The 18,216-nt window shown below is 45.0% G+C and overlaps 2 protein-coding genes across 2 annotated transcripts; both read left to right on the top strand.

The window, feature by feature from the left end:
- Window positions 1-2,605: 2,605 nt before the first annotated feature.
- spon2b (spondin 2b, extracellular matrix protein) lies at window positions 2,606-10,300 on the top strand. Its single transcript, XM_048971625.1, has 6 exons — window positions 2,606-2,739; window positions 3,403-3,633; window positions 4,124-4,347; window positions 5,257-5,448; window positions 7,212-7,395; window positions 9,230-10,300. The coding sequence occupies exons 2-6, from the start codon at window positions 3,411-3,413 to the stop codon at window positions 9,406-9,408; spliced, it is 1,002 nt and encodes a 333-aa protein (XP_048827582.1). The 5' UTR covers window positions 2,606-2,739; window positions 3,403-3,410; the 3' UTR covers window positions 9,409-10,300.
- Window positions 10,301-13,393: 3,093 nt separating this feature from the next.
- Window positions 13,394-17,821, top strand: si:ch211-255i20.3 (transmembrane emp24 domain-containing protein 11). The gene is made up of 5 exons (XM_048971626.1): window positions 13,394-13,612; window positions 14,202-14,293; window positions 14,552-14,677; window positions 14,867-15,013; window positions 17,238-17,821. The coding sequence occupies exons 1-5, from the start codon at window positions 13,477-13,479 to the stop codon at window positions 17,385-17,387; spliced, it is 651 nt and encodes a 216-aa protein (XP_048827583.1). The 5' UTR covers window positions 13,394-13,476; the 3' UTR covers window positions 17,388-17,821.
- Window positions 17,822-18,216: the final 395 nt, after the last annotated feature.

Raw genomic sequence — 18,216 nt, 5'->3', positions numbered from 1 at the left:
TGGGCGTCATGGTGGTGCAGTTGTTAGCACTGTTGCCTCACACCGCTGGGACCCGGGTTCGAGTCTCCGCCTGGGTCACATGTGTGTGGAGTTTGCATGTTCTCCTCATGTCATCGTGGGGTTTCCTCCAGGTACTCCGGTTTCCCCCCACAGTCCAAAATCATGCTGAGGCTGATTGGACTTGCTAAATTGCCCATAGGTGTGCATGTGTGAGTGAATGGTGTATGAGTGTGCCCTGTGATGGGCTGGTCCCCCATCCTGGGTTGTTCCCTGCCTCATGCCCATTGATTCCAGGATAGGCTCCGGACCCCCCGCGACCCAGTAGGATAAGCGGTTTGGAAAATGGATGGATGGATAGTTCCACGATACAAATGAGTGTAAAAGGTGCCACTCCTGTCTGGCGTTGTGTAACACTCCGATATCTCTTGTTCCCTTGTTCATCCTGAGCCATACTTGGTATTTGAGTCTCCCCACAGACTGGGAGTCGAACTCGAACTGCGCCTTAGCGGCCCCGTTCTGTGCAAACCTAGCAGCTCTGAGCTTCTGCCACATCCCTGCTGGCCTGTAATACCACCACCAACAATCTTGCTTTTATGTCTGCCTGACCTACTTTGCATTTCAGTGGATTATTTTACATTTGTGTTGGACTTTCATTCACCAGAAACTGCTTTCTTGTAAAGCTAATGCTGCTTCCTCATCAGTGGTCTGACATCCTCCATGCCCCTAAACCTGTAATCCATCTCCCTTGACCTGGGTAATCCACCCTACAGTCCCATCTATCACAGATCCCAAGACCCCCTCTAATCCAGCAAGATAGAACCTTGTAGACTGGCTCCTTACTCCTCCTCTGTTTCAGCCAGATGCCCCCTTCCAGCTCCTCAGCCCTAGAGGCTAACCCCAAAGTCACATTTTGGGTCTAACATAATGATCAGTGGAATAAAAGTGTCACTATGCTATAGCACATGGCAACCCGGACACTGCTGCCAAATGCTGTTTAGCAGGTCAGCCAAAAAACATGGCAACCCTTACTCAATTTCATTCATGCCAAAGACCACTCTACTCACATGGTGTCCTGTGATTTCCTGCAATCGCTCAAATCATGATCTCACAAGGTATCATTTCGGGATGTATGTAAAAAACATTAGCACTTTTACAGGGTTTCGGATTCTCATCTTTGTCTCTCTGGCTAACCGGAGCTGTGCAAAGGGAATGAAATGATCAAAATTATAGTAAGACGTATTACATGTTGCCTGTCAGTGGTGAAACAGGACTAAGGCCTTGCTGACTTTGCTGATTCAGTTTCAACCGCAACCTTTTTCCTTCTCAAAGGAAGCACAATCGACTGTTCTGGTTGTATCGTTTTGTGCCTGCCAGCCTGTTTTTTTTAAACTGCAAGCCTTGTGGCTGCTTCACATGCCAGCAGAAGATCATCTCCTAGTGTCACCTCAGTCGTAGTACTGCTGTGGATGGAAATACGGTGAGAAATTCACATTTCCTTCCCTGATTTCTTGTAGCCTGACAAGTCAAATGCAGGCATTTCTGTTCTCTGACTCCAAGAGCTGCTTCCTTGATGACCTCGATTTTCTGAGATCTTCCCCAGTCAGAAGTAGAAAGTGCCATAGGGGCTGTAAGTTATGTGCAAAGACTTGTTATAATTGGATTTGGTCAGCGTCTGTCCGTCTCCATGACAACTTACAACAAACAACCTAACCAGAATACAAATATAGACAGATAATTTATGCTCTTCCTTGCTTCTTCTGCGACATTCCTAATGCAATGAAAAAACAAACGTCAGGCAAACATGGCCTGTGGGAATCCAGAGCTCCCTGCGGACACAGAGGTGGTTATTCTTAAAGACAGGCCAGCGTCTTGCACCCGGGCAGATGAAAAAGACAAGCTCTGTCCCAGAATTGCTTGGCTTGTGCTCCAGGCTAGTTATTTACTGTGAAATGCTTGGTTTAATGGATGAATATTGCTTTTCCTAAAAACACTGTAAGGATCAGTGGGACATTTGAGATTGATATTAGAAAACTCCAAGCCAACAAAGCAGCATATAATACAATATGAAACTCCATATAAATGCCATATATGACTCTTTCTATTTCATTAATAACTCGAGGACCAAAAGGACCTTCCTGGGCATGAATCAGACAAAAATGATTTTGCCCATAGCTCTTTAAAAAGTCATGCTACACGTGACACACGTGTTCATACGCAGGAGATGAAAGAGAGATGAATGCAGCCTGCCCGTCAGCTCAGAATCAGTGTCAGCGTGGAGGGTGTGCTTTGCAGCGGAACGCGGCAGGGAAACGTGAGCATGTGGAAGCGATTAGAGGAGCGGGCAGGGGCAGGGGGGGACTGCATGCGGCTGACAGCACGGCCCGGCGGCCAGCACGTGGTGGCTTGGCTGGCCAGCCTGTCGGATTTTCCCCAAAAAGGAGGCGGCTCCGGGAAGCCGGCAGCCTGCAGGCCAGTGCTCTGCGAGCACTTTCTTTTGCTCCTGCATGCTGGGGGGCGGGGCTGAAATTTGTGCGGGCCCTCTGTGCATGTAGGCCACGCCCCCAGCCAGAGGTGCTCAGCAGGTTAGCGGGGCCGTCTGCCTTCGGGGAGCTTGTAGTGCTTAAAAGGCCGGCAGTGGCTGTCAGGATTTGCAGACTCCCACCCAGACAGCCACAGTGCGGCCACCAGCTCCCCTCGCACCTCGACCTCGGACCTCCCTGGCTCAGGCACACCCAAAAAGTGAGTATTCCTGCTGTCACGCTCAGCCTTACTGCTGTCATACTCCAGCCTTACTGCTGTCACGCTCTCACCTTCTGCCCACCCATCCATGGGCTTATTCTTCTTCATTTGCTCTCGTTCTTTTACGCAGCATTCACTCTAAGCTGTTTTTATGTTCCTTCTACTTAACTATGAAATATCTGTACACATTGCCCCCTTTAATTTTTGCTTCTTTTTTTAGAAATTTTTAGAAATATTTTAGGTGTCACCAAGTGGTGCATCAGTGTCACTCATTATTTATTTGCTTGCTAAGTGCTGCTGGTGGTTGAAGTGGCTGGAATTTCTATAATGTGCCTCAGTGGTTAAGAGGCCAGGCCAGGACACCTGGTCATGTTCAGTTTTAATTCTGGACTGTTTATAGTCTTTGCCGACAACTTTATATCTTCAAAAGATAAACAGTTAGAGGTGCTCAGTTGGAAAACTGCCTTCCTGACTGTATAAATGTTTACTGCTAAAGTATTTCAATGTTGCTACTGGCATGTTTGAGTGGCTGTAAAATTGCACACTTTTATAAATGACCTCATCGGTGCTACAGGAGATTCTGCTACTCGTGACAGCACCTTTGGTCAAGTAACCTGAGGGGTTCTTGCATCTGACCAGCTTCTCTTCTGCACCGTTTTGCAGCTACAGGTATGGACAGCGCCCCCTTCCTGCAGAGGTTCAGGCTCACACACTGCTGGGCAGCCCTCAGCTTGCTGTATTCTCTCCACGCCTTGCCCCTTAACCTCGATCCGGTATGTTCCGCAACCACGCCTGCCAAGTATAGCCTGACTTTCACGGGAAAGTGGAGCCAGGCTGCCTTCCCCAAGCAGTACCCCCTCTACAGACCCCCTGCCCAGTGGTCCCACCTCATCGGTGAGTCTCCTATGCACAGATCCCACCTACATATGCAGCTGCTTTATAACTCCAAGGTTTCCGACTCTCACACTTTCAGAGTCACGCTCATACAAGAAATCTTATAGCAAATGTATATGATCCCGTTATAAACCTAACAGTAGCTACATCAAAAGCATTGGGACAGTTAAAAAACCCTAAAGACTATTTACAAGATAATAAAGCTGCTACATACATGTAAATGCGTGCGCATGTGTGTGCAGACTTGTCTCAAATTGAAAATCTCACTCCAGCCAGCTGACCGAAGCTGGCAGCCCCGTAACTCTATACTAAATGTGGAAGCCACCTCAATAACTTATAAATGCATCCCGGCAATGTACATGGTTATGATGCGAGATCTTTCGAGGTGCATGTTCAGATACACTGTGCAGTAGACACAACAATCTGAACCTTTGTCTGCATGGGGCTGCAGTCGTAACTTCCTGAAGGTCGTTTGTGACTCTCCGTTCAGGCGTGACCCACAGCTCAGACTACCACATCTGGCAGGCGAGTGAGTATGCCAGCAATGGACTGAGGGAGTTTTCCGAGAAGGGAGAGGCTTGGACACTGATGAAGGAGGTGGAGGAGGCTGGTGAGCGCATCCAGAGCGTCTATGGGGTGTTCTCCGCTCCTGCGGTGACCGAGGGCACGGGCCAGACCTCCTCGGAGTTCGAGGTCTTTGCAAGGCATTCATTTGTGAGTATCTTCATGCCATATGGGCGTAAACCAAACATTAGCTGTATGTGCTTCAGCAGTAAAAATGTATCGAGTGACACTAAAAATGTATACAAAGCAAGCTAAATTGCATATTAATAAAGTTTTCTTACTGATTTACTGTGATCATATCTGTTATCTGAACAGAACCTTGGGTTTGACACATTGCAGTTTTATCTGTTACAGCAATGAAAAGTAATGCAAGTATGCAAATACAGTTTTGGTCACACTATACTTAAAGCAGTCATATAAATACTAAAAATGTACTGAACGTTATAATACATTATGAAGGTAATTATAGTGCATTATAAGATGTGAGCTTCATAGTGCATTCATACAGTGCAAACATGGCTGTAATGGGTTATTCCTTTTTATAAATATTTATAGCCATGTTTATAATTCTTTATGAATTCATTACAATGCATTATGAAGGCATCTGCAATGCACTTATATGACTGCTTGAAATAAAGTGTAACCAAAGTTTTCACTTCTAGAGGATTAAGAAAGACTAATTAATGCGTAACTAAATGCAATGTGCAGTGCATGTAAAGTAGATCATATGCTAGTAGTTGCATGGCCGCCAGAATTAGTTGCCACCCAGGAAGAGACATATAGTATAACATCAGCCAGAGCTGGCTGCAACGCATGCCAAACACCGGCGGTGTCTCTGCCAGCTATCACCCTTAATCACAAAAGGAAAGGAATGTTCAATGAGGCAGCTAAAGGACTGTTGTGTTGCACGACGTTTACGATGCTACACACGCCATGTTTTCACATGAGGGGAGTGGCTGTAGCCAGGCCAACACGTGGCCCTGTGTGCTGCCATGGCTCTCACCACAAATCAAAGTCAAATCACCACAAGCCAACCTGGCTCCTGATTGGTTCCCACAGCTGTCCTTCATCATACGCATCGTGCCCAGTCCAGACTGGTTCGTGGGTGTGGACAGCCTGAACCTGTGTGAGGGGGACCAATGGAAGGAGAGCATTTCACTGGAACTGTACCCCTATGACGCTGGCACGGACAGCGGCTTCACCTTCTCCTCTCCGAACTTTGAGACCATTCCACAGGAGAAAGTTACCCAGGTAAAGACATTGGCTTACTTTCACTTAGGATTGTGGGTAGGATTTTGGTTTGGTTGCTTTCCAGGTTTGTTTTGTTGACAATAAAAAGTAATCATAGCTATCTAATGTCTATTATGAGGCTGACACAGTAGGCTGTCCTGGGAAACTGCTGAAGTCATAAATACGGTTGTTAAATGCTCCTTCTTTAATTTGATCCTGTTATGGACTTTAACATGAATTGAGTCAGTGTTATCTGCAGGTGTCCAGCATTAGATTGCAGGCTGAAAGTGGCCATTGGTAGACAGTGGGGGGCTTGAGCTGGGAGAGACATTATAGGAAGACAGCTGGTTATCGAGAGGTAATGCGAGGCGCGGCACTGCAACCCGCTTTTCATGTGTTAGTCAGGAGCTCAGCTGACGAACGAAGGGGTGCAGTGAGCTTGGCTGAGGGACAGGGTACGCAGTGAGCCCAGCTGAGGGACAGGGGGCGCAGTGTGCTTGGCTGAGGGACAGGGAGCGCAATGAACCTGGCTGAGGGACAGGGGACACTTGACTGATGGACAGGGGGCACAGTGAGCTCAGTTGAGGGCCAGGGGGCGCAGTGAGCTCAGTTGAGGGACAGGGGGCGCAGTGAGTCCAGCTGAGGGACGGGGGGCATGAGCTCGGCTGAGAGACAGGTGAAACAGTGAGCTCAGCTAAGAGACGGTACGCAGTGAGCTCAGCTGAGGGACAGGGGGCACAGTGAGCCAGGCTGAGGAACAGGGGGGTAATGAACGTGACTAAGAGACAGGGGGCGCATGAGCTCGGCTGAGGCACAGGGAGCACAGTGGGCTCGGCTGAGGGACAGGGAGCGCAGTGAGCCCAGCTGAGGGACAGGGAGCACAGTGGGCTCGGCTGAGGGACAGGGAGCGCAGTGAGCTTGCCTGAGGGACAGGGGGTAGTGAGCTTGGGAGGGGAGGCAGGCCAGGCCTCTCTCTAGCTGTGTGTTAGCCCCTCCTCTCCAGACACCCCACAAGATTTACCTGCACGAAATGGTCATTCACCCATGCGGGTGACTTGAAGTTTTTTTTTTTAAATGAGAGACCACCGCTCCAATTTCAGGACGTGTACTGAAAACATGCAGAACATTAGTAAATTATCTACAAATGGGCTGTTGTTCCAATTTTTGTTTTAGTAATGTTACAGAGATGCTTCAGCATGGTTCAGACAGGACTATTGACTCTCTGCACCTTGTAACTTTCTCATCTGGGGGGGGGAGGGGGCATCTCAAGCAGCTAATGAGATGGATATGAAGCTATCACATGTGCAGGTAGCTATCTTAGGCTCCTTAATGGCACTTTTCCCAGAAGCAAAGTGCCCTGCATACAAGGTCTAGATTTAGGTCTGGGGTTTGTCATATCCTAACTGTGACAGGTGGTCTCCAGGGGCTGGCCACCCTGACATCATTATGTCCAGGATATGGGGATCCTGCGTGGGACCCCGGTCTGCTGTGCAAAACTGAGTCTGTCAGCTCACAGTCGTGGTGCATTTTTAACTTGTATGGATGTGTTGTGTTTCATTGATAAATTTCATATTTAGAACACATTTAATTCATATTTAATATTAAATAATCCCCCACAGCATCCTTATTAACAAAGATCGGCTTAAGTGTAAAATATAAATATATAATTATGCAACATGCAGAGCCAAAGAGTTAATTTAGCAGGAGTGAAATCAGCAGTGTTAAACGTTCCCTGTTCTTCTGTATCCATAGTAACAATGGAGGCTTTCATTTATCTTCCCCAGATTACATCATCGTTTCCCAGTCACCCAGCAAACTCCTTCTACTATCCTCGGCTGAAGCAGCTCCCATCCATTGCCAGGCTCACCCTGACCAAGCTCAAGAGCAACCATATATCCAGTATTCCCATCGAGCCCACCCAGTCCAACAAGATCCCCACTGACAATGAGATAGAGGACTCCCGAATAAGTAAGCACTCTCTTCTTATATAGAAGATGACACAATTAGATACAGTCTTTGAAACCACAAGAGGTTTCAGGTGTCCTTGCATCCCCTTCCAAGAGCATAATTAAATTTATCGGTCCCTGTTTGGGTCCTAAATTAGGGTTAGGGTTAATGATTCTTAATGTTGTTCCTCAGAAAGCATGGTTAGTGAATCCGATGTACTTTTGGTGAAGCACAAATCCGTTTGTTTCAGCTCCTTGCAACAGCCAGGAGATAAATGGGACAATGTTTCTCGATCCTTATGACGATAAAGTTTTGCAAGCATCTCAGAATCAGAAACATGTTTATTGGAATCAGAATCTCAAGCCAAATAACTGGCCACTTAAATATCTAATAAAATATTTTGAAAACTACAACTGAATAACCACACGTTAGTAGTGACAGCTACACATAAGTCCACGCCATGGACATCTTTCAGACCCGTATTTATCATGTAAATAGCATGTACTGTACATGAGGAGTTTCCATCGGTGTCACAGATCGGCTTGTTTCTCACAGCAGATTGGCCCAAATGGGTCGTAAGCTTAGCACACAAAGCTGAAGGCAGATTGCTAACTATCACCAACAAGCTGGAAAAAGTAAAAATGATCGAAAACAAAAACCCAGTCATTGCAGCACCAGTGCCCTACATGCAGGCAGCTTGTTACCTATTTGCACGAAATAGTCCATAAAACGAACTGTCTCTTATACAGTCGCTACACCTCATAAATGGCACTTAATTACCCTGATTAAAATTATCTAGCCATTCCAGCAGCCTCCCTGCAACGTTCTTGGCTAGCTGAAGATGCAGTTGGGATTTTTATACTGGAAGCAGCCTCATTAGGCATGGTTGGCTAATGCTTTGACTCACGCAGACGTGGGCCGGCCTACTGTGTACTAGCGGGAGGTCCCACGTGAAATGTGTGCTGGGCCGGCCTGCTGTGCACTAGCGGATGGTTCCACGTGAAATGTGTCCGTCACCATAAAGCCGTTGACCCCCCCCCCCCCTTCTCCAGCCGGGTGGCTGGGCTGCGTTCCCATGGTAATGCCAAAACAAACCCAAACAGGAGAATGAGAAGTGTCGCTCAGCGCTACACTGTAAGCCATGTCAGAATTGATGGAAAAGGCAGGCCTGCTCTTATTTCCATGTTCTGTCTCAGTGTTTTCCCCCTTGCCCTCAGAGGAGCCAATCTGGGATAGATATTAGCACTGTCACAGTGAGGGCACTGATTCCCATTTGGGGACAGCCCAGATAGGATGTGGGTCCTGTTTCAAACTCGCTGGTAGGAGTTCGGAGCTGATGATTCACACACAGCTGCTCGTCTCCAGCTAAGAGCTCTTTACCTGAAGCCTCACTGCATCATCTTGAGCTTCGGCAGAACCTCTCATCGACACTTAGGAGAAGAAAACCGCTACCCACAAAATCTGACGCTGGCAGGTGGGGCGAGCAAATCAGTTCCTGTGTCACCTCAGTAGTGCATTGTACAGCATTGGATTCCACTAGCTGGGAGGTTTAGCTGATGTTACTGAGGGCTCCAAAATGCAGGAAACTATATAGTCCACCACGCATTGAGGTTCACTGCAAAAAGCACTAAGACTAACAGTCTGCTTAAACTGAGGAAGAAATGTGTTCAGTGTGGTCTTTAATTGCGTCCAAACCTGTAGCCACAGGGTAATTCTAAGAAAGCTTGAATCATTTCCTTAGCAAGTCTGGCTGCCCCCATTACGTGCATCAGACATGCAGATGTGATGACTGCCGTCTTGCCTGCCTGAGCCCTGTGAGTCTCCCTAAGCCTGAGGCCAGCTCCTTTTTTTCCAGATACCCCTTTGGACTGTGAGGTGTCCGCCTGGTCCCCTTGGGGCCTGTGTAAGGGTGCCTGTGGGGAGACGGGGGAGCGCCACAGGACTCGCTACATCCACATGCACCCCGCCAACAATGGGGCCGAGTGTCCCTCCCTGGAGGAGAGCAAGGCCTGCGAGCCGGACAACTGTGTGTGAGCGGAGAGACGCACAAAGCCTGCAAAGGCAGGCCTGATGAACTGGAAGCGAAGGCCAGCGCTAAGCCAGCAGCCACGCCCCGCTAACTTTATCCTCACAGATGACATTTTTTTAGTGCACTTTAAAAGGGGGAGCAAGGGAAAGCAGTTGTACCCAACTGCCACCACTGCTGAGTGGCCAAAGGTAACTCATCCAAGGTGTCTGAAATGCTGCGGGATGACGCAGGTTGTTGGAGACGGGCAGACATGCCGCTCGCTCCCCTGTGCTCACCTTCCTCCTCACTTAAATACAAGGCAGAAGGGTTTATATGGCAGCTACAAAGCTAGCTGCACAACTGCCATGTCATTGCTAGAGTCAAAACCTCCATGGGTCACATGATGAGAAAGTTCACACATAAGCTGTTATGTAAAAATGTTAGCGATTAGCGCCATAACCATTACCTTTAAAGTATTGTTACTACTTCAGGACTAAACTGGTTTGAATTACCCTGATTTAAAGCATCATCATCTCTGATATCCTACTAACTGCTGCCCTCTAGTGAGTAAATTGGAGATTCACACAACAAGAGCACCTTTTAATACGTTAAAGGGAAACGTGGAGTGGGATGTGATTATATTGGTTATAAAATACAGACCTATCTACCTAACCACGAGATTATATTATCGTATCTAGATGCGTATTTCTGTACTTTTGAACAGCTTCCCTTTTAAAAACAAACATCCAGAGTTTATCCAAATGTTTGTTTTTTAAAACTTAAAGAGTGGGCCATTACATCATCCAACAATACTAAATAATGTATGAACATTGGTTACAAAAGTTAATGCCTATATTTACATGTGTAATTTTGTAAAAAATGTAAATAAATGTGTCATTTTCAACAGACAGAATCCAGTATTATGAAAAGTTTAAAATGATGAATATATGGTTGACAATATAGCATCCATCCATTTTCCAAACCGCTTATCCTAAAGGGTTGCAGGGGGTCCGGAGCCTATCCTGGAAGCAATGGGCATGAGGCAGGGAACAACCCAGGATGGGGGACCAGCCCATTGCAGGGCACATTCACACACCATTCACTCTCACATGCACACCTATGGCCAATTTAGCAACTCCAATTAGCCTCAGCATGTCTTTGGACTCGGGGGAAACTGGAGTACCCGGAGGAAACCCCACGACGACAAGGGGAGAACATGCAAACTCCGCACACATGTGACCCTAGCAGAGACTCGAATCTGGGTCCCAGAGGTGTGAGGCAACAGTGCTAACCACTGCACCACCATGTCGCCCCGCATATTATTCATGTTCCATCATTTTTAATTCCCTCTTGGTTCTCTTTTGTCTCCAAAGAGCTCAATGGCCCCCAACCTATGTCAGCCTAGGGCCTCCAGAGTAGCTGGTCTGCCCATCCATCCATCCATCCATCTGTCTGTCCATCCATCTGCCCATCCATCCAGCTTCTCCCTGCAGGTCCTGATGTTGCATTCAGTAGATGCAGGTACATAGGTAAGGTCCAGTCAGCATGGCACCCAGAGCTCGCCATGTTCCCCCAACCCAGTGCCAGCCGCCAGTCTGAGGGACCCCGCATGCCCTCTCAAATTATTGTCCTTAATGCGCCATTGGCTGCACAGCTGCACGGCTGCACAGAGCCAGACCCGGAGCTCCCGTAGCAGACCAAGCCTTACGGACCAGTGCTCACACATGGCCCAAATCTGATTATGCTTCTGGGGAGATACACAAACATGTGGATACTCTTCATTCTTATTCAATAATTATTAATACTTATAAATTCATATATAAAAAGGAGCAAAAATTCCCAGTCCCTGACAGTCTGCTCATTTTTAATAATTTTACACATCATTAATTTTAAGATAAACAGCATATAAAATCGAAGCATATTTAAATGGGGCAAACATTAAAGGATAATTAACATGTGGGCTCTAAAAATCAATGTACTGGATAGTTACACAACGTCTGTGTTTAAAATGTGTTTACCTTGCAATAGAACAATCCAAACACTATTTTAATGGTTGATCCAGCAAACACCATAACATTCATCCTGGTTCTGTTAATGCCAGGACCAGTCCTTAGAAAAACATGATGCTAATAGTACAGTGGTACCTTGGAACACAAACTTAATTCATTTCAGAAGGCTGCTTGAGTTGTGATTTAGTCAAGGTCCCAGTCAAAGGTCCAAGTTGAAAGAAATCGACAAACCTATTCGACGTCCCATTTGGTCGAGTTGAGAGGCGTTGGAGTTTCAAGCTTCTACTGTACAGCATTTAGTCACCCATATGAGATCAGCTTGTTTTCCTGGGTAAGTAAAAATGTCCTGGGGAGGGTGTCAAACAACAACACTGGCCAGCTTTTATAAAGGTGTCTGAATATTGGGGCAAAACTATAGAAATCTACATTGAAAAAAATAAAGATTTTTAAGGGAAGTTAAAAGGGACAACCAGAGTGTCACGCCCAGCTCGTCCGCTCCTCCTGTGTGCCACGCCCCCTGCTTACCCACGTGTGTTTCCCGAATTGTACCCAGCTGGTTCCGTTTATTTTCAATCAGTCCTGTGTATTTCAGTCAGTGTCTTACCCGAGTCCAGTGTCCGTCATTGATGTGGTTGATATCTGTTGCCGTCCTGTTTCCCGGACTTCCCCATTAAACTCCCGTTTTGCCCCGTATTCCGCTTGCCTGCTTGCTCCTTCCACGCCTGCCCGCTTCGCCCGACCGCGTCCCATGACACAGAGGGATTAATTGGGGATCATCCAACTGGTACCACAACAGAGTGCAACACCAAGTAGTCCATCTAATTGGATACAGGGTACAGCAGAGCGCAATTACTAAGAGAACATCAGCCGGTCCATTTAACTGGGGACATGGAACAGCCTGGAAAGAGGTCCAACCCATGACAGGGCACACACATGTACAATGGTTCACCAAAACACATGTTTTTGGACATGGGAACCACAAGAAACCAGCCCACCTGCCACATGGTAAATATTCAGAATCATTTCCTGAGTTGTCATCGTTCCTTATTTGAAATTGTGTGATTTCTCTTTGTGTTTTCAGTCTCAAATCCTCAAAAACTGCAGTATTGCAGCTCATTTACTCAGGTGGTTTTGTGGCTCATTAAAGTCATTTTTCACATAAACGTTTTTTTTTTTTTTTTTTTTCCAGAGCAAAGTTTGCAAGTCTTCCAACACACATGAAATTCTTTCATTTAACATTTTATATTTTAAATCTTTATGTTTTTTTTTTTAAATCTGAGTAAGTTGAATGCAGCAATTTTTAGTTTCTACTTTTGGGCAAAGAGTGAAAATTGTGCCAAATATGAACATTCATCCATCCACCCATTTTCAAACCACTTATCCTTCTGGGTCACAGGGGGTCCAGAGCCTATCCTGGAAGCTATGGACACGAGGCAGGGAACAACCCAGGATTGGGGGGGGGGGACACAGGCCATTGCAGGACACACTCACACACTGGTCATATGGGCAATTTAGTAACTCAAATTAGCCTCAGCATGTTTTTGGACTGTGAGGGAAAACCGGAGTACCCGGAGGAAACCCCACGATGACATGGGGAGAACATGCAAACTCCACACACATGTGACTCAGGCAGAGACTTGATCCTGGGTCCCAGAGGTGTGAGGCAACAGTGCTAACAACTGCACCACCATGCCGCCCCATGTGAAAATTCAACACATTTTAATAAAATCTTCAGAATGCAATGGCTTACTTTATTAGAAACAAAACTGTTTATATTTCATTTTAATGTAAAAAAATGCATCAATGCATTTAAACTAAAAACTACTTCTCTTGTTGAAACAGCACTGCTGACAAAAGAGCTAACTTAGAGCTATGTATTTAAAGGGCAGCAGTTAATAATGAACCATTTCACTCTCCATATAATACTGGTTTGACCTTCTCCATGAATGCTTATCGCAGCCTTTCTGATTTCTTGTAGAGCTCCAATCAGGAAACTGTTTGCCTGAAAAACCAGCAGATGTAGGTCTCTCACACTGCGGGTAAGCAAACCCATTCCACACTCCTGCAGGTGGTTTGCATGGGGCAATGGAAATGGCCACATGGAAAGCTGGCTTTCTGATGCTGTGCTGTCTGACCGTGACATCCGGGATGTTCTTTGACCTGGGACCACAGGAGGAGAGGTGCATCATTGAGGAGATTCCACAGGACACATTGGTCACTGGTGAGTTAAAACCAGTCAGGCAGCTGGGAGACACCCCTTGAGTGTACCGCTACACCACAGCTGACACTGCAGTCATTCAGCAAGTCAATCGGTTTCAGGGTTAAAAAGACATCAGGCACCTTGACACATTTCAAAGGCGTTCAATATGTTACTAGTTAAATCTCAAAGTACCAGTAATGCATATCCTTACATGATTATGACATAACCACCCCATTTGGCCTGGCAAGATAAACATAAAACTTTCCAGAAAACAGTTTTAAAAGGGTGCCATTTTTTTTTACCCAACCTTGGTGTTCTAAGTGTAATTTTTCCAACTCACTTACAATAACATCCATTCTTCACTACAGCATATATTTAAACATGTGTCAGATATCTTCCTTATACTAAATACTACTGACATGTTGAACAGAGAACAGACAAACAAGTCAACTGCCGACTGCCGTGTGCGTATCAGAGTTGACTCTAGGACCAGTTTAATGGCAATACCTACTATATCCTTGTATGACCTGTGAACAAAGTACTTATCTGAGTTCTGAACTAAAGCATATGTCAGTACTACAAAGCCTTAAAATCATTGTGTTTTTTTCAGGGTATTTTTTACTAGAGTACTGGGACACTATGAAGAAAGACAGCTCCCCTCATCTTGGACTAACTGTTACCGTAAGAGACCCAAGTCATCAGGTACCATGGAGCTCATTTTACTCAATGAATCCTGTGTGAAGCAGGTCTTCAGCACTCAGTGGGGCATATGTGAAGCAGGTCATCAACACTCAGTGGAGCCTGTGTGAAGCAGGTCTTCAGCACTCAGTGGGGCCTGTGTGAAGCAGGTCTTTAGCACTCAGTGGAGCCTGTGTGAAGCAGGTCTTTAGCATTCAGTGGAGCCTGTGTGAAGCAGGTCTTCAGCACTCACTGAGCATGCTCCTCTCTTCTGGACTGCAGGTGCTGATGTCCAAAAGGTACGGCAGTCAAGGGAAGTTTACCTTCACCTCACATTCCTCTGGCCAGCATTTCCTCTGCTTGAAATCAAATTCCACGCGATTTTCTATTTTTGCTGGGGACAGACTGGTAAGATACATGGGATATATTGTACCATACAATTTCATTGACTTGACCTGTGGTAGAAATACCCAAATCTAAACTGTATAACTAATATTTTATTCATATTTTCATTTATATTTCTTCATACATGTGAAGCATGGTGCTTAACCAGCTCGCACTTAATAACTAATAGGCAGACCTGTACCTTCCCCCCAGCGCCTACATTTGGACGTGCAGATGGGAGAGAACACGATAGACCCGGGAGCCGCTAGAGCCAAAGACACAGTGAAGAACATGGAATACGTTTTGCGGCACCTGATCGATCAAGTCCTTTACATTGGCAAGCAGCAAGACTTCCAGAGGGTACAGTAACAGCCAGCAAGAATATCATTAGATTCCAGAATGGCAAACAAATCCACAATTCCTTTGTTATTTTACACTTTCTTCAAGTTAACAAACTTGGAGAGCAAGGAAACAAAAAGTAAGGGCTAAATATAGTTTCTCTAGCAAGCTTCCACTACCCCAAAGCCTTGCCTCTATCACTCTCTCTTTATTTAGAGAAAATCTTTTTCTTTATTTTAGATTTTATCCATGGTCAGTGCATACAAGTAGCAACTGAATTAAAAGGTTATCAAGCCAAGACAAAAATCATTAAGTTAATTAAATTGGTTTAACTTTACATTAACTGCACCTTCAAAATGCCTTAATAATGCATTCGTAGAACGTTCATAAGAAACATATAAGTATACCTTAAAATCCTAACATACCTTCCATCCATCCATCCATTTACCAAACCGCTTATCCTAAAAGAGCTCTAAAACCTGAAATTACTAATCTGCAGGATAGTAAGGGTCTTATAATAGTAAACGACATTGATATAGCAAATGAGTTCAATGATAGTTTTGCACGGGTATTCACTGTTGAGGACCTTAGTAATTTACCAGTTATTACCTATCCAGCATTGTCTATAGCTAATATATATATAACTGAAGCAGATGTTTTGCAAAGCCTAGCTAAGCTCAAAATAAATAAATCACAGGGCCCTGATGGCATCTTACCTATAGTGTTAAAAGAGATGAGGGATATTATTTGCCGACCCTTAACTTTACTGTTTCAAAAATCCTTATCTGAAGGTGTGGTACCTTCTGATTGGAAGCACGCCTTCATAACGCCTATTTTCAAAAAAGGGGATAGAAGTAATTTGTCTAACTATAGGCCAATCAGTCTAACTTGTATAACTGGTAAAGTTATGGAGGCTTTAATCAAAGAGAAAATGATAGATTACCTGGACTCCAATAACATTTTGCAGGATAGCCAGCATGGATTTAGGAGAGGTAGATCCTGTTTAACAAATCTGTTGGAGTTTTTTGAGGAAGCTACTCAGGAAGTTGATGATAAGAAGGCCTATGATGTCATCTACTTAGATTTCCAAAAGGCCTTTGATGTTGTCCCCCACAAGAGGCTCCTACTTAAACTCAAAGCGACTGGTATTTTAGGTACCGTAGCGACCTGGATTGATAACTGGTTAACAGATAGGAAACAGCGAGTAGTTATAAGAGGCACAATGTCACAGTGGGCTTGCGTTCATAGTGGGGTACCGCAGGGTTCGATTTTAGGACCACTATTGTTCCTAATTTACATAAATGATATGGATACCAATATATACAGTAAACTGGTGAAATTTGCAGATGACACCAAGGTGGGTGGTGTAGCAGATACTGAATTAGTGGCTCAGCAGCTACAGCGGGATCTTGATTTAATTAGTGACTGGGCCGATACCTGGCAGATGAAATTTAACGTCGATAAATGTAAGGTACTCCATCTAGGGAGCAGAAATATAAAGTACAGGTATTTCATGGGTGTCACTGAAATAAAGGTAGCTGATCATGAGAAAGACCTTGGTGTGTATGTTGATGCTTCCATGTCCCATTCTCGCCAGTGTGGGGAAGCAATAAAAAAGGCCAATAGGATGTTGGGGTATATCTCCAGGTGTGTGGAGTTTAAGTCAAGGGAGGTAATGCTAAGATTATACAATTCCTTGGTGAGACCTCACCTAGAATATTGTGTGCAGGTTTGGTCACCATATCTTAAAAAGGACATTGTGGCCTTAGAAAAGGTGCAGCGTAGGGCCACAAAAATGATTCCTGGTCTTAGAGGAATGTCATACGAGGAACGGTTACTTGAGCTAAATCTGTTCAGTCTCAAGCAAAGGAGATTGAGGGGGGACATGATCCAGGTATATAAGATTCTAACAGGTTTGGATGCTGTTCAACCAAATAGTTACTTCAGCATTAGTTTAAATACACGAACTCGTGGCCATAGGTGGAAATTAGCGGGAGAACATTTCAAGCTGGATTTAAGGAAGCACTTCTTTACGCAGCGTGTAGTCAGAGTATGGAATAGCCTTCCTGATAATGTAGTGCAAGCTGAATCCTTGGGTTCCTTTAAATCAGAGCTAGATAAGATTTTAACGACTCTGAGCTATTAGTTTAGTTCTCCCCAAGCGAGCTTGATGGGCCGAATGGCCTCCTCTCGTTTGTATAGTTCTTATGTTCTTATGTTCTTATGTTCTTAATTCTTTCCTCAGGAACGCGAGGAAATGTTTCGGCAGATGAGTGAAGACACCAATGGAAAGGTTTTATGGTGGGCAGTAGTGCAAACAGCCATTCTCCTCATGGTCGGATTCTGGCAAGTGAAAAGACTGAAAGATTTCCTGATAGAAAAGAAGCTTGTTTAATTAACTAACCGATTACCTTTCAGCTTCAAGCATTGAATTTAGTTTGTCTAACATATACAGTATAGAAGTAGCTATATAGCAGTAGCTGAGAAAAACAAGCAATTATACAGTTATGTCATAAGGTGTATAAATGTAAAGCTTAGGCTATAAACTCCTGTTTCTTTTTGTACTATCAAATGTCATATACTTTGATTACCAAAACTCCTCATGTATTTCGGCCATTAAACGTAAATGTCAGTATAAAACAGTGCTGATCTCCACTGGAGGTCGACGTCTTTTTACATGTGGCAGTTAAAATTTTGCAGAATTTCATTAAATAACCCAAAGTACCTTCCCCACTGTCTAATTGTTTTCTATTTATCTGCTGTCTTTATCTATCAGTGTTCAGTTGTGAGAAATATATTGTAATTTATCTCCATAATGCTTTCTGTTAGCAGAGGCAGGAATAAACTTTTTGAGAACATCCATCCATCCATCCATCCTATAGTAGGTTATGCTGGTCAGGGTGACGGGGGGAGGGGGGGGGACTGGAGCCTATCCCACAAGGCTGGAATACACCTAGAATTGGACACCAATCCAGGAAATTTTAGAAACATAAATTAGCCAAACTGCATGTCCTTGCAGTACCTGGAGGAAAGCTCTCTGAAGTTCACAGATGGACATTTGAACCCCACAAATCAAGAGGTTCAAGGCAACAGTACACCCCCTGAGCCACCGTCTTTAAGAAAACAATTAATAATATTACATTACTAATTGGGGTGGCGGGGTGGCAGTGTGGTTAGCACTGAGTGTGGCCTGTGATGGGTTGGCACCCCATCCTGGCTTGTTC

Source organism: Brienomyrus brachyistius, chromosome 12 (assembly GCF_023856365.1).
Source record: "Brienomyrus brachyistius isolate T26 chromosome 12, BBRACH_0.4, whole genome shotgun sequence".
Taxonomy (NCBI): Eukaryota; Metazoa; Chordata; class Actinopteri; order Osteoglossiformes; family Mormyridae; genus Brienomyrus; species Brienomyrus brachyistius.
The sequence above is the reverse complement of the archived record's forward strand: the minus strand, read 5'-3'. Positions and strand labels throughout refer to the sequence as shown.

Bases quoted from the DNA above. Each gene is read 5' to 3' on its own strand.
- spon2b (XM_048971625.1), top strand. From the start codon at position 3,411: ATGGACAGCGCCCCCTTCCTGCAGAGGTTCAGGCTCACACACTGCTGG. The intron at 3,634-4,123 runs GTGAGTCTCCTA...CTCTCCGTTCAG, and splicing joins CCAGTGGTCCCACCTCATCG to GCGTGACCCACAGCTCAGAC. The intron at 4,348-5,256 runs GTGAGTATCTTC...TGGTTCCCACAG, and splicing joins TCTTTGCAAGGCATTCATTT to CTGTCCTTCATCATACGCAT.
- si:ch211-255i20.3 (XM_048971626.1), top strand. From the start codon at position 13,477: ATGGAAATGGCCACATGGAAAGCTGGCTTTCTGATGCTGTGCTGTCTG. The intron at 13,613-14,201 runs GTGAGTTAAAAC...TGTTTTTTTCAG, and splicing joins ACAGGACACATTGGTCACTG to GGTATTTTTTACTAGAGTAC. The intron at 14,678-14,866 runs GTAAGATACATG...CCTTCCCCCCAG, and splicing joins TTTTTGCTGGGGACAGACTG to CGCCTACATTTGGACGTGCA.